General features: G+C 39.9%; 1 protein-coding gene across 1 annotated transcript in view; it reads right to left on the bottom strand.

Annotated features, from left to right (window-relative positions):
* TAFA4 (TAFA chemokine like family member 4) overlaps window positions 1-16,388 on the bottom strand; it is a 197,829-nt gene that overhangs the window by 124,714 nt on the left and 56,727 nt on the right. The window contains exons 2-3 of the mRNA XM_081934049.1: window positions 14,593-14,725; window positions 9,247-9,362 (exon numbers count right to left, since the gene is read on the bottom strand). Of these exons, the coding sequence (XP_081790175.1) occupies window positions 9,247-9,362; window positions 14,593-14,672 (196 nt within the window). The 5' untranslated portion in view covers window positions 14,673-14,725. The remainder of the gene's footprint in view (window positions 1-9,246; window positions 9,363-14,592; window positions 14,726-16,388) is intronic.

The following is a 16,388-nucleotide window of genomic DNA, read 5'->3' as shown; positions in this document are numbered from 1 at the left end:
TCCCACCTTTATTATTTTTACAAACAACCCAAGCCTGAGAACATATCCAACACATCTTCCTCCTCTTTCCTTCCTTCCTCCAATACATTTTCCCCACAAAAACAATTCTGTGAAGTGAGTTGGGCTGAGCGAGAGAAACTGGGCCAAAGTCACCCAGCTGACTTTCATGGCAAAGGTTTGAAATCATAGTTTTCCACTTTCTAGACTGGTGCCTTACCCACTAGACCAAACCAGCTCTCACAAAAATCACTATTATCTCACAAAATGGATGCCACAGTGAATGTGTAGATTATACATAGGTGATTGTAAAAAAATTGTTTACCAGAAGGCAAACATGAGAGTCTATCCTCCACCATTCCCTCCAATATCCTAAGACACTTTCTACCGGGCTAACTTATCTTTTCCTTCTGGTAGACGGATAGGCCTTTTTTTGAACAAAGTGATATATTGTAGCCAGCAATACTCAGCTGTACATTTCAACCCCAAACCACCCCAACGAGGCTGTCGAAGTGATGTCCCGGTGTTTGGAAGCCGTCGGGGTCTGGATGGGGGACAACAGACTCAAACTCAACCCCTCCAAGACTGAGTGGCTGTGGGTACCGGCACCTCGGTTCAGCCAGCTGACGCCATCGCTGGCCATAGGGGGCGAACAACTGTCCCCTGTGGAGCGGGCGCGCAATTTGGGCGTCCTCCTTGATGCCCGGCTGTCAATGGAGGACCATGTGGCAGCCGTGGCAAGGGGGGCGTTCCACCAGGTTCGCCTGGTGCGCCAATTGCGCCCCCTACTGGACCGGAGTGCCCTGCGCATGGTCACTCATGCGCTGGTGACGTCTCGCCTGGACTACTGCAATGCCCTCTACATGGGGCTTCCCTTGGGACGCATCCGGAGACTGCAGCTAGTTCAGAACGCAGCCGCGCGGGTTATCATGGGGAGTACACGTTACTCCCACGTAACACCTCTCCTGCGCGAGCTGCACTGGCTACCTGTGGCCTTTCGGGTGCGTTTCAAGGTACTGATCACCATCTTTAAAGCGCTCCATGGCATAGGACCTAGTTATCTGCAGGATCGCATCCTTCCACACATGTCCCTGCGACCTATCCGCTCACACAGAGAGGGACTCCTCCTGGTGCCGTCCGCTAGGCAATGCCAGCGGGCGACACCTAGGAGTAGGTCCTTCTCTGTGATGGGCCCAACCCTCTGGAATGACCTCCCCCCCGACATTCGAACTACCACCGACCTCCGTTCCTTCCGTCAGAAATTAAAGACTCACCTATTTCAATCAGCTGGCCTGGCACTCTCTTAGTTTACCTCCCGGGATATATCTTAATTGGGTTTGGGTTTTAATTGGGGTGTTTTTAGGGTTTTTATAGTCTATTTATTTCTTGTACAGCCTTATCTCCTCCATCCAAATGTATTTAATTGTTTTATATTACTATTGTATTTTTATCTGCATTTGACTGTACACCGCCCCGAGTCCCTTTCTGGGAGAGGGGGCGGTTTAGAAATCCAAGAAATAAATAAATAAATAAGCAATAATTTTAATTCAAATTCTAGAAATGCCTTAGTTACATTCCTGTATATGAAGATTCTAAGTTACCATTTAGAAGATGGAGTTTTAAAAACATAAACTATATATAAAGAGGAGAATCTGGGAGAGTAGCATAAAGCTTGAGTTTTCCAAGGACTGCCATAGGTATCTCATTGCCTACTCCTGCCTGCTTGAAGAAATCAATCTGCCAGGCGTTGCTAAAACTGGCAGTTGGGGCTGCTAAAACTTGCCTGGTGTTAGTGAACTGAAGAGCAGGAGAAGATTCCAAGGAATCAGTTGAGCACCTTGCTCAGAAATATTAGCAACTGCCATGATCACAAATCAAAGGCGTTCCTTGTATAAGTATTAGCAATAGTGCTCAACCTTTATTGTAATAGCTAACAGTGCAAAGTGCAAGGCAACTCCCGAACCAGCAGCCACAACAGTAGCCGTCTGACAGCTCTTTATATAGTAACTGTCAGATGGCTGAACCAATCAGGAGGCTGCGTTTTCCCGCTGAAAGGCTGCTCGCGTCTTAGTCAATCAGGTGTTCTGCAGCCGGCATGGCTTTTGACAGAGTCGTAAATCCGAGGACTCAACAAATAGAAATAGCACTTAGACTTATATACTGCTTTATAGTGCTTTACAGCCCCCTCTAAGCGGTTTACAGAGTCAGCATATTGCCCCCAACAAACTGGCTCCTCATTTTACCCAACTCGGCAGGATGGAAGGCTGAGTTGACCTTGAGCCTTGTGGGATTTAAACTGCCAAATTGCAGGCAGCCAGCAGCCAGCAGAAGTAGCCTGCAGTACCGCATTCTAACCACTGCACCATCACAGCTCTTACTGATACCCATAAAGTAAATCTTTTACTGCTTTGATATGATTAAATGCAGCAAAAATTCCTGTAACGAAAGCCCAGAAGCCTAACACTAGGATCTAAGTTTCATTTCTATTCTCTGGGATTTCTATTTGTCTAGACTGAGCATCTCAAACCTCTGCTTTTAAGCTTCCTGGCTCATTCCATATAATTTTATTATCAATTTATATTGATATTGATTGTTTCCTGATTGCTTATTTGTACCCTATGACTATCATTATGTGTTGTACCTTATGATTCTTGACGAATGTATCTTGTCTTTTTATGTACACTGAGAGCATATGCATCAAAGTCAAATTCCTTGTGTGTCCAATCACACTTGGCCAATAAAGAATTCTATTCTATTCTATTTCATTCCATTCCATTCTATCAAATCACCTAGTACTCCTTGCCTTTTGCAGTTTGGAGAGACTCAATATTTGGGTGTATCGCTCTCTTGACCAATTCTTCTTTTTCTCAATTACATCCTTGATCTTAATTAAATTATCTGCTTCCTCCTCTCAACTTTTTTTAGTTATCTGACCCTTCCTTCAGCCATTCTGATTTCTCTCTATCTTCTCTTCCACTTATTTATTCTCTATTCTTATTTCTTATCCACCAGCCTCTGTTTTCCTAGGAACCCTCCCCCTTTTCTGTAAATCTCTCTCTCTCTCTCTCTGTCTCTTCACATCCTTCACAAAGACTTCATGGTTTATCAACATCCTAATGACTGATCTCAACCTGAGCAGTTAGAATGTGATGGAATATTCTGTGACCTCAAAGCAGCTTAGCAAGGTTATGGGGGGGGGGGGGAGAATCTCGGCCAAAATGTGGCAGGCTACGTTTTAGCCTATGTGATAGTCTAATCTTCCATTCCACTCAAATTTAAACTGTTTGCTTCAATTCCCAAGAAGAAGCAAAACTTAGCAATGACAACAGTATATTGCTTGTGTGTTCTTTGAGGTTTCCAGAAGCAATTACCCATAAGGTCATCTATTTTTCTTTCACATCAAGTGGTTCACATTTTGCAAAGTCTTAAATATCAGAAGGTGCATTCTGGAAAGTCTAAAAGTCGGTCTTAATCCTACCAAAATGTATAATCATAATCTAAAGTTAAAGAGTTTGCATTACCTATAATGAGTGCTTATCTTTCATGCACACAACACACAGCATCAAATTCCCATCACAGGTATTTCTCTTGGGACTGGATGGTGAATGAATTTTAAAGAGGTGTGATTGAGTCCTAGGTTGGAAACAAATTCCAATGTCAACATGTTTTTGCCACTGCATCTTCTCTTGCATTCCAGAAAAATAAAACCTAAAATATAGTTGGAACACTTGTCTAGACGTTAATGGCTAACAAGCTAAACAAGGATGGATTTTATGCATTCAAAATATGCACATTTATTTTGGTCACTAACCGTAGATGGTGTTTTCAAAAGGAACCCTGAAGTTCATCCTCAAGGACAACTTTGCTACACTTCCTATAGATCAGTGATGGCTAACCTTTTTCTAAAGGTGTGCCAAAACTGTGCATGTGCTAGCAAGCCCCCCCCCCCATGCATGCACAAGTGGGGAGGGCGAGAAATTTGCCCTCCCCAGGCTGTGGAGGCTTTCCAGAGGGCCTTCAGGGGCTGGGGGAGGCCATTTACGGAAAGCCTCCGAAGCCTGGGGAGGGCGAACTTCCAGTTGGACCGTTGCGCCTGTTTTTCACCCTCTCTAGGCTCTGGAGGCTTTCCTGAAGCCTGGGGAGGGTGCAAATGGCCTCCCACAGCCCTCCGGAAAGGCGAAAATCAGATGGCCAGCACGCACATGCACGCTGGAGCTGAGGGCTGCCGAGGGCTGCTGTGCCAGCAAATATGGCTCCGTGTGCCACCTATGGCATGTGTGCCATAGGTTCACCATCACGGCTATAGGTAATCCTTGACTTGTGACCTCAACTGAGCTCAAAATTTATGTTGCTAAGCAAGACAATTGTGAGTTTTGCTCCATTTTACGACCTTTCCTGCCATAGTTGTTAAGGGAATCACGGCAGTTGTTAAGTTAGAATACTGTTGTTAAGTGAATCTGGCTTCCGCCAGATTGACTTAAATTATCAGAAGGTCGCAAAAGATGATCACACGACCCAGGGACACTGCAACCATCATAAATGCATGCCAGTTGCCAAGCATCCAAATTTTGATCATATGGCCATGAGGATCATGCAATGGTATGAAAAACAGTTGTAAGCCAGTGCCGTTCTAACTTAAACCGTCACTAAACAAATGGTTGTAAGTTGAAGACTACCTGTACTGTACTTTCAGACATTCATATGTTAGACACTCCTTATGATAAGAGCACACAGATTTCTGCACATTGAATTGTTAGATGGGGGACTAGGTAAATGAAGTCAGGGATTGCCAGCAATCACAGATTTCTTAAAAGACAGATGGTGTTAATTAGAACTTTAACACAGAACCATAACATAGACATTTGGTTTTAATAAGGGCAATAGGTAATAGTAGCAAAATAGGCGTTTCTAAATTTATAATTTACTAAAAATTTCATCTTAATGCTGCAATGGCATCTGGCTACGATGAAATGAAAGAAGAGCAGTGCACTATCAGGAAAGCTGGATAATTCTAATTAGAATTCTAATTCTGATTCTAAAGCTGGATTAATTCTAAATTAGCCTGTCCTTCCCACAGACACACATCATTTCCGCACCTTGAAAATATTTAAATAAGCTGAACTTACTTAGCTTAATTTGCTTCACAAATTCACGGATTTTTATCCCCACAGAAGCTACAAGATTCCCTATATCCCAAACACATAGCATTCAACGCAAGGCAGGCGTCCTTCCATGGTTTTTTCAAAACAATCAGAATATCAAGTACTGTTCTTACTGCAACATATACATTTCTATGAACATCACAGCTCTATTTAATTGTTATCTATCCCAAAAAAGCATGAGCCACATCTTTTTCCTGCCCCTTTCAGGGATTATTTTTATTTGCAGAAGTACTCTATAATTTTGACCTTATCTATGGATAGAGACTAACCCTCACCGCAACCCCAACTATAATGGGATTAGGAGAAGCCATGCAACTAGAGGGAATTGCTAAATGTATGACTCTCTTGTTTGTGTGATGGCTTTTTTGGAAAAGTAGTGGTTGGTTTAAGGCTTTTGCACAGTTGTATTTCCATGGCTCATACCCTTGAGCAGAATGCTATCTTCAAACGGAGTGCTGGGTTGGCCTTCTCTGCTCTAAGCTTTGCTTTCCACTGAAGAATTGAATAGAATAACAGAGTTGGAAACCACCTTGTAGGTCATTTAGTCCAACCCCCTGCTTAGGCAGGATACCTTATACCAGAGGTGCCAAACACAAGGCCCGTGTATGCTTAAATATGGCCCGTGGGCCAGCCTGGAAATAGCAAAGGACCGGCCCGCAGTGCCTCTAGCAGCCAAAACAGGGTGTGGTGGGGCTTGTTTTGGTTGGCAGGGTGCCGTAGGAGGGCGTCCAGGCCAAAAATGGGGCATAGGGAGGGCACACAAGCCAGGGTGCTGCAGGACACATCTGTCCCATCTCCCTCCCAGCCAGCCCGCAGAGGAGAACTATAATGCTGATCCAGCCCTCGAAGAAATTCAGTTTGATACCCCTGCCCTATACCATTTCTGAAAGTTGGCAGTCCAGTCTCTTCTTGAAAGCTTCCAGTGATGAAGCTCCACAACTTGCGAAAGCAAGCTATTCCATTGGTTGACTGTTCTCATTGTCAGAAAATTTGTCCTTATTTCTAAGTTGAATCTCTCCTTGACCAGTTTCCATCTATTATTCCTTTCTGGCCTTCAGGTGCTTTGGAAAATAGATTGACCACCTTCTCTCTGTCTCCCTTAGTCATTCTCTTCACTAGACTAACCATGCAAAGTTCCTGTAACTGTTCTTTATATGTTTCAGTCTCTAGTCCCTTAATCATCTTTGTTGCTCTTCTCTGTACTCTTTCTAGAGTCTCAACATCATTTTTGTAGTGTGGTGATCAAAACTGGATGCAGTTTTCTAGTGCGGTCTTACTAAGGCTTTATAGAGTGATATTAGTAGAGGAGGGCTGTAAAAGCACTATGAAGCGGTATATAAGTCTAAGTGCTATTGCTATTAAGTATTCAGTTGTTAAGTGAATCTGGCTTCCCTCATTGACTTTCCTTGCCAAAAGGTCACAAAAGGAAATCACATAACTCTGGGACATTGTAACCATCATAAATGTGAGTCAGCTCTCAAGGATCACATCATCACAGGGCTGCTATAAAGTTTGTAAGTATGAAAAATGATCATAAATCACTCAGTGCTATTGTAGCTTTGAATGGTCATTAAATTAACTCTTGTAAGTCGAGGACTACCTGTATTCAAAAGTATGTCTTAATATCGTAAATACCCCCCTCCCAAATTAGACCAATTTTGCTCACTGAGAAAGAGATGTAAGGGGTCATACAATTCTTTTTAAAATAAATCTACGTATATGAAATCTATATGCCATGCACTTGGTACAAAACCAAAAGCATCAATAGAGGCAATATACAGTATATTAAAACAGCCATGGTAAAACAAAGATAATATCTATAGTGATTATTAAATTAATGGCTGACTTAATATCGTCAAGTTCAAACATTGCTGTTTAACGTTAACATAATGTTTAAGCATTAATCTATTGCTTTTATTTCTTTAGTTTTCTATATGAGTCCTTTAAACCTTATGACGAGATTTTTCAGAATAATTAAATAAATAAATAAACAATTAATAAATTATTTATTAAATAAATAAATGAAACAATTATTTTTGAATGAAACCTTTCCCATCTAATCTACAGCCCTGAGATTTTCTGGTTGTCTCCCATTCAAGTGGCGACCCCATCCAATCCTGCTTAGCTTTTTAAGAACAGCCAAGGTTGGCTAGACGCAGCTGTTCACACTCTATGTCAGTGGTGAAATTCAGCCGGTTCTATCTGGTTCGGATGAACCGGTAGCGCTGACGGCGGGAGGCTCCACCACCCACCCAGACTTCAACATGTCCTGTTTTTGACACTCTGCACATGCACAGAGGTGGTACATGTGAGCTAAGTGAGCACACATTCACCATTTGCGAACTGGTAGCGAAGGTAAGTCAAAGCTAATTCAACATCAGAGACTTCACACTGGAGACACACCCTATCAATGCCCACAATGTGAGAAACGATTTGTGGAGTGTTCTAGACTTTGGAGACACCAGAAGAGGCACACAGGAGAGAGGCCCTATACATGTGGGGAAGTGTGGGGAAGGTTTTCTCACAGCAACACTGCTTTGGGTTCATCAGAGAATCCACATGGAGGAGAAGACATACAAATGTGTGGAGTATGGGAAATGTTTTTCCCCAAAACACCATCTTGGAAGTCATCAAAAGGTCCATGCACGAGTGAAGCCATAGAGATGCACAGTGTATGGTAATGTTTTGCTCAAAATGAAGACATCAGAAAAATAGAATAGAATAGAATAGAATAACAGAGTTGGAAGGGGCCTTGGAGGTCTTCTAGTCCAACCTCCTGCCGAGGCAGGAAGCCCTATATCATTTCAGACAAATGGTTATCCAACATCTTCCTAAAAATTTCCAATGTTTGAGCATTCACAACTTCTGAAGGCAAGTTGTTCCACTGATTAATTGTTTTCACTGTCAGGAAATTTCTCCTCAGTTCTAAGTTGCTTCTCTCCTTGGTTAGTTTCCACCCACTGCTTCTTGTTCTACCCTTGGGTGCTTTGGAGAATAGCTTGACTCCCTCTTCTTTGTGGCAACCCCTGAGATATTGAAACACTGCTATCAAGTTGATTTCACCCCTACTCTAAGTGTATGAATTCTAACAATTCAAAGAAAAGTAATCAGCGCAACTCAGTGGTTCTCAACCTTTTCTTCACCATGGACCCCCCCCCCCATGGATCTTTTGTGGCCACGGACCATGGTCACGGACCCCCAAGACTAAACTCAAGATTTAAATCATAACATTTCTTCAAGCCTTCGTGGACATTGCAACCCTCCAGGGGTCTATGGACCACAGGTTGAGAACCAGTGGTATAACTCATTTCATAACCTCCTTCCTTCCTGTACAGTATTGTTGAAAGTGGTTTCATTTTTTCCCCCACAAAAACCCTGCCATTGACTGGGATTTCAAACCCGGGCTGTCAGCTCTCCAGCTGATATGCTCAGCATCTTCAACCGCTGAGCCATCACGCTTCAACATTAGTTCAACATTACTTCTACATTCTTATGGTTTGCTATGAGTGCCACTGCCAAAGCTTTGCGCTTGGACCCAAATTTAACTGAAAGCCCTCCCATCTTTTCCATCATTTGAAAGCTGATTTCTCTAGGAGGCCACAGCATAAGGCAACTTGTTTTTATCTCTTTATAGATGAGAACATGCCAACTGCTCGAGATCGCAACAGCTGTTCAGGAAAGGAATTTTTTTTCTATTCAGGTAATCAGTGTAAACTGTTTGCAGGAGAACAATATCTCCTCTCCTCACAATTCTGGAGAATATTTATTCTACTTTTTGGTTCTGCTTTGTGGAGGGGGAGGGGAGTCATGTAAAAAAGAAAAACATGCACATTTGAAATCCACAGAGTCTCATGAATTCATTCAGGAAATTGTCTGACATAGACAACACCATGAACTGCTTCAAAGGCTCAGCAATAATTCATCTTCCTTTATGCGTGAGTTCATAACCTCTCGTCTCTTTCACTCTGTTCACAACCGCATTGCCAAACAGTTTCATCAATTATCTATGGCGAAAAAGTGGACTTTAACATTTGGAGAGTGTTATTAATTGGCCTCGGTAGTGCCTAATGAGTTTGAAAGCTCCTACCTGCCGGTCCCCGAGGAGGATGGCTACTTGCGGACAACAATTTACAGCACACCATTAACACATATGCCAGGAACAGCCACTGAGATGGAAGCATTGATTTGGCACAGGAGCTCATCCTGCAGAAAAGGAGGGCAGGGGAGTGGGGGGGGAGGAAAGAGCTGAGAATGAAAGAACAATAATAATTTTGGAACAGGGTAAAATACAAGGCAAAAGCTATAAAAAAAGGGGTGGGAGAGGAAAAGTTAATGAAGACTGGAAATTAAATGAAACGGATTAATAAAAGCATAATACTTAAGGGGGTAGAATCACATTCAAACCTAAACCGAGGTCAATTCTTAATCAGTCATGCTTTATAAGAAAGGATGAAGAACAGCACATCTTTTCTTTCCAATTTCTGTCTCTGGAGATGATCTTTGTCTGATTCCATTATGAGGCTGAGACTATGAGCTCTGTCTGGTTCATTATCAGGCTTTTGAAGACACTTAACCCATCACCAAATAACATCCAAAGGAGGCAATTTTTGGGAGGAGCCTATTCCAAGAAGACCTCAAAATGCAGGTAGACCTCGACTTAACCACTATAATTGAACCCAAAATTTAAGTTGCTAAGTGACACATTTGTTAAGTGAATTTTGCCCCATTTTCTGACTTTTCCAGCCATAGTTGTTAAGTAAATCATTGCACTTGTTAAATTAATAACTCAGTTGTTAAGTGAAACTGCCTTCCCCATTGACTTTGCTTTCCAGAAGGTTGCAAAATCTGGAGATACTGCAACCGTCATAAATATGAACCATTTGCTGAGCATCCAAATCAGTTAACATGAGGATGTGGCAAATGGTCATAAGTGTGGGAAATGGTCATAAGTCACTTTTTTCAGTGATGTTGTAACTTCGCAGTCACTAAATGAACTGTTGTAAGTTGAGGAATGCACGTACCAGCATTGGGGGGGGGAGGCCTTTTTTCATTGATAAAGCAATTTTAGAAAATGGTGGGGATGATGCCTCTGATGAAGGAAAAAAGAACAAATCCAGTACTAGAAATAATTTTGATCAGCTAGAAGACATGACAATGAACAAACTCACTCATCTAAATTCTGACAACAGGTGTTCTGTACCCATTGACAGATGTTTTGGGAATTGGCAAAGCTCAACACGCAGAATTTTTTGAGATAACAAGTTTTTTTTATTTTAAATTTTCAAAACAAACACAACACAAAGAATCCTCCTTCTTTACATACTGTAGAAAGTGTATCAGTTGGTTACAAAAAGCTTTCGTACGTCTCTTCTACTGTCGTCACAAAATTCGTATTAACTCAAGTATTTTAAATCAGATATTTTTATACATATTATCATCATCATACCTCCATTTTCATTTGACTATAATTGTTTAAACGTCCTTCATCATAAAATGTACCAAGATTTAAAAACCTGACCACATATTGGCATTTCATTTGTTATTTCTAATATCCTCCTCCTTATGGCCTATTCTGACTAAACATCAATAATATTTAGTAACAAAAATTTATAATCCTCCTTTCCAAATCACTGTTTACAATTTCCATCCAATTTCCTTATGTTGTACCCATACATATACATATACATATACATATACATATACATATACATATACATATACATATACATATACATATACATATACATATACATATACATATACATATACATATACATATACATATACATATACATATACATATACATATACATATATATATATATATATATATATATATATATGTTGTTATCATTATCCCTCCTTTATTTGACTATATCCATTATCATAGGATTTTTCCCTAATAATCAAAACTTAGCTAAATTCAACTTAGTTCTTTTTTTTTAACCTTTATATATAACCAAATAATTTCTAATCTTCCTTTCATAGGTACCATTCAATATTCATATCCAATTACTACTTCTCATATCAATACATATGCATACGGTTATTATCATTATCAGTTGTTTATTTAACCATATCTATTGTCACTAAATTTCACTAGATTTAACTAGTTTTAGATTATACACTTTTATCTATCAACCTGTATCTTTCCAGTAGCAAAACAATCTCATGTCTTCTGCCATTTGTGTTATCAGTCCTCTAATCATCTCCTTAATCAAATTTGTATGGACTCCTCTTTGCAACTCATTGCTTATTAAGTCTCTCATGCAATTTCGATGCCCTTCTTCTGTTTCCTTGATCAGCTTATCTTCAATTGTCAGTGGTGTTATCAATGATGTTGCTAATAAAATTTCTCTCTTTAAATCCATAAATTCTTGTGTTTTTTCTTCTTCTATACCTTGCCATCTGGGGTAGAGTTCCCCTCCATTTAATTTGTCTTCCTGTATTCCACTCTTTCCATTTCCAGACACAAATCAATCACCATAGATATCAGCGGATTTGATTTCTTTGTGGTCATTTTTTTCTTCGGTTTTTAGGACTCTAACCTCCACTTTTTCCACTTGATAAACATCTCCAACTTCTTCATCATATTTTACTGTTAGGTGCTCTAGATTTTCCAACTTCTTCTCTGTCCTCTCAAATGTGTTTGATAATTTCTGGATTTCAAACATTATCTTTTGCAAACTTAAAGCTTCTTTCTGCTGTTGAAGTTGTGCCATAATTTCCAGCTGACAAATATTGCTGCTCTGGCTTGAAGAATTTTTACAAGGTTAAACATAAATTCACAGTAAAATCTTCTTTTCACTTTCTCTGGTTAGAGATATAGTTCAAAAGGACACCTGTATAAACAATTTGTCCTTTGGTTCTTATCACTCTCTATAAAGAAACTGTGAGACTTTGAATTACTAAGCCAAACTGTTCAGTGAGGAAAGTGAAAGTACTTTGTTTCCAATACACAAGCCTCCAGCCTCCGAGCAGCAGCACTGACTTTCCCTCTGTTGTTAGAGTTCTCTTTGTTTCCTTCTTTTCTTTTCTTTTATATTCCAAGTTAAAAAAATAAAAATCAAATTCTCGAGTAAAATAGAGGAGAAAAAGAGGAAAACACACGTAGTAATGAGGAAGGAGAATTTTAGTCCATAGGTTGCAAAAATAATAATAAAAAAAGATAGAAGAATAAAACTTAATCCATTCGTTTTAAAAGGCTTGCATAAATTCCATCCATAAAAATAGCATTTAAGAACAAGATAACACACTGACCAAAACCATTCAAAGCTTAATTCCGCCGCTTATTTCTTCTGTTCTCAGATTTAAATTAATTTTAAGTTTTTTGTAGGCAGTCTCTTTTAAAACGGTAAAAATTCCTCACCAGCTGTAAACACTTTCTCTTTCCGTTTCCTTCCGTTTGAAGCCATCCCAACTTTATCAGCCTAGGGGCTGTGCTTTTATTGCCAGCTAGAAGAACTTCTCCTGGGTCAATCAGGGACTTTGCGGTGTCCCTGCGATCAGCAGGACGTATTCTTCCCGTTCACCGTCTCTACGGGACGGTTTAGGTCCGATTAGACCACCCAGTGATAAAAGTTTCAGCAGCGATCTCAGAGCTTTGAGATCGCATGACCGTCTTGTAGCGATGTTGGCTCCTCCTATACAGTCTACTTTCAAAATTCCAAAGAGACCAATCCAAAAGTTTGCTAGTCTGTTGTACATTCTCAAGCAAAAAAGGGAGGGAGGGAGGAAAAAAGGAAGGAAGGAAGGAAGGAAGGAAGGAAGGAAGGAAGGAAGGAAGGAAGGAAGGAAGGATCACAGAAAAAAGAGCAGCAAAGATTTAGAATGTTTTGAATCTCTTCATTTCTACCTATTGATTGCCTAGACTCTTGCAGTTAAGATGAAACGTTAATGAGCAACAATTAATTAGAAATTGTTGTATGTCTAGATTAAAGATTTTTTTCTGGTTATTGTTAATTAAAAAGTGTTTTAAAGTGAAACAGTATTATCAGGCAGTATAGATTCTATTGTCATAAAATATAATTTATTAATATCTAGCATTCTTACACAACATTATTTAAGAACTTGACTATATCGTGTTTTTCAAACTTGGCAACTTAAGATGAGCAGACTTCAACTCTCAGTATTCCTAAAATGGCTGGGAAATTCTGAAAGTCGAAGTCCACATATCTTAAGTTGCCAAGTTTGAAAAACACTGGGCTAAATGGTCCACAAACTCCTTCCAATGCATAGATCTTATGATTTAAAGGAATACTGAGCAAAAATCAAGTACAAAGGAAAACGTACATACAACACCTATAAATTTCCTATTTAAATACGATATTCAGAAATTTTGATTAAGATAAGGTTTAGATTTTTAAATCACCCAGAGTCACTGGACATGGGCATCATAATCATAAATTTGAACAATTTGGATTACATTTTTAGAAAAGATATTCTAAAGAAGGATTTCACTAGATGCTGCAGCCTGCCTCTCTCCCGCTCCTCCTACCACCCCAATCACTTCCTGCCTCTCCGTGCTCCTGCAGTCAACCCAGGTGAATTCTTCTGGGAAGAATACAAAACAATGTTTTGTACACAAATGGGCAGAAGAATGTTTTTCTGCATTCTCTGCATGCACAGAAGCCACTTGCCTCGAAGCAAAGTGGTTGTGTGAGGTGGGCTGGCTCTAAGTCAACTTTTAGTGACTTCCAAATGTTGCTAGGGATTCGAACTGCCGAACTTCTGATCGACAAGCTCAGCGTCTTAGCCACTGAGCCACCGCATCCTCTAAAATAACATTAGCATAATTCAAAAATAAGCTGCAAATCCCCCCTCCCAAAATACCCAGGCTCACTTAGCCTTCTATAACTCCATACACATAAATTGTGGCCCCACTAAAGGTTGCAGATTGAGGAATTCTGGGAGTTGAAGTACACAGGCCATAAAGGGCCTATAGTTGCCTACTCCTGTTTTAGAACAAGGTTCCCCAAAGTGGTCAAAAATGGCTGGGAGTCAAGGGGATTAGTAAGTATAAATCTTTCACCTTCTATTTTAATTAGGGGGGGGAAGTTGACTGGGCTCAATTAACCTTCTGGGGCCTCCGTAGAATTCCATGCCAGTCCCTAAGATTGAAGGTGAGGAAGCTATTGACAAGACAATCTTGCTCAGCATCAAATGGTCAGCCAGCAGTGAGAGTAGTCTTCAGTTCCCATTATTATTATTATTCAAAGTACTGTATAGTTAAAATAGTATGTATTAAATTATTGTCATATAATAAATGTTTGGGGGTTAATGAAATGTCATGAAGGGGTCAATGAGCTAAAGAGTTTGGAGACATCTCTTTTGAAGGAGGCAAAATACTTCAAAGAACTTTATTACGCTTATGCTATCACCAAATATTTCAGAAATCTCAGGATCTGTTTAAAGGATAGGGAGCACTTCTTACCTTGATAATTTTTTCAGGTTTTTATTGCAGGACAGCAATCTTAGCAGCAGGTACCTTCTGCCAGAAATGCAGATTCCCATTTGTAAATATATCCGAGCATTTCTGCACCCAAATTTTCCTACACATTCGAAGCCTAGAGGACAAATGGATTGGGAAAATACTGTATTATTATTGAGGATAGGGGTTGGTTAAATTAGAAACTTTTTTACATTGTTACACAGCAGCCTACCAAAGAAAGGTACAATAATCTCTTTAACATTATTCACATGATTCTCCCACATCTAGGTATGAACGAAGGTCTTTAGGAACAGTAATCACAACATGTTAGCGATACATCTTCCAGAGCCAGAAATATACCTAGCCTCCGAACAATGAAAAAACGTGCAATATTTCAACATCTTGCAAAATTTCAGGGGCTTTTCAGAAGATCTTAGATGAGAATGCTGACATCTCTATGCCTGAGTTTTGTATCAATAGTGGGATCTGCAGGAGGTCAACACCTGTACATGAGGCAAGTATTATAATCCAAACCACACCCTTAGGTACATGTGTCAATGTTGCCTACATATACAAAACAGGCAGCGCTTAGATTGTGATACTGCTCCCACTCCCGCAGATACCCTTACACCCTGTAATTCATACATGCAATCTCCTTGTTCTCTTAACCAAGTGTTAAATATTGTTTGAAAACTAGCATTCAAGTAGGTTGCAATAAATTCAAGAAAATTACCAGTAAAATGGTCGCCACAGACATCAGCAAGAAAGTAGATGCATATTTTCATAAATTCTGCACTTTCCTGTAGGTAGTTATTTATCTATCTTGTCTATGTGAATGAACATTTAGAGATGGTAATGCTACTGTATTTTGACTACAATAAAATAGAAGTACAATGCATTAGACAAAAGCATAAAAGGTCGTGTTATTATTATTACATAGACAAAAACCACAACTGCGAGTTCTTTAGCTGATGTTGGCTTTCATCTGGATCAAGTTCTTTCCAAGAACCTGGGTTCTAGGATATTGCAATGTAATGGCGTAGTATATGTGCAGATCCCAGTGTGGTCTTTTTAATTGTGAGATGGAAATTTTGTCAATGTGCATATGATGATGTCACACAGTCAACCAGATGTTTAGACTGAACCTGGCATTTTTATATACCTACATAAACTTTCCCAAGGACCTGGGATAAGCAGATATTGTTTAATAAGATTAAAAGTATTGTCACAGGACGTAAGCTGTTCTGAGTAAAGCTGTTTTGTTTTTGTTTTTGCAATTGACTGATGGTGGTTTTATCAATGCTGACAGTGCTCAAGTGATGTTTTGGGATTGCACCCAAGGCACTCAACACTATTGGTACTTTCCTTTGCCTCAGTCATTCAGCTAGATGTTCCATGCTGCCAAATCTTTTCAGAATTATTAATTTTGCTATTCTGCTGACTGGATTACAGTAGAGACTTATAGAGGTTATTGTAACTGCAGGCTTCTTCAATCTATGTGTCTTCTTCATGCTAAACTCCTTTGAATCCCCAACTGATCATGTGCTCTTCCATAATAAGTATTTTCCAGAAATACTGATGTTTCTTCTTTGTGTCTCCACAGAGAAAAGAATTCATTTTTCAGTCACCCCTTTATGCTTCAGTCATAAAGACGTACTAAGCTGAGTTGGAGCCAGTTAAGATGCAAACTGAAGCAATACTCTACTTGCTAGATCACAGCAGCCATTCCACTTCACTTTGAATGTTCCTCTGCATTCTCTGTATGCACAGAAGCCACTTGCCTTGAAGCAAAGTGGTTG

The sequence above is a fragment of the Natrix helvetica genome (assembly GCF_964273705.1).
Source record: "Natrix helvetica genome assembly, chromosome: 1".
In the NCBI taxonomy this organism is placed as follows: domain Eukaryota; kingdom Metazoa; phylum Chordata; class Lepidosauria; order Squamata; family Natricidae; genus Natrix; species Natrix helvetica.
The sequence above is the reverse complement of the archived record's forward strand: the minus strand, read 5'-3'. Positions and strand labels throughout refer to the sequence as shown.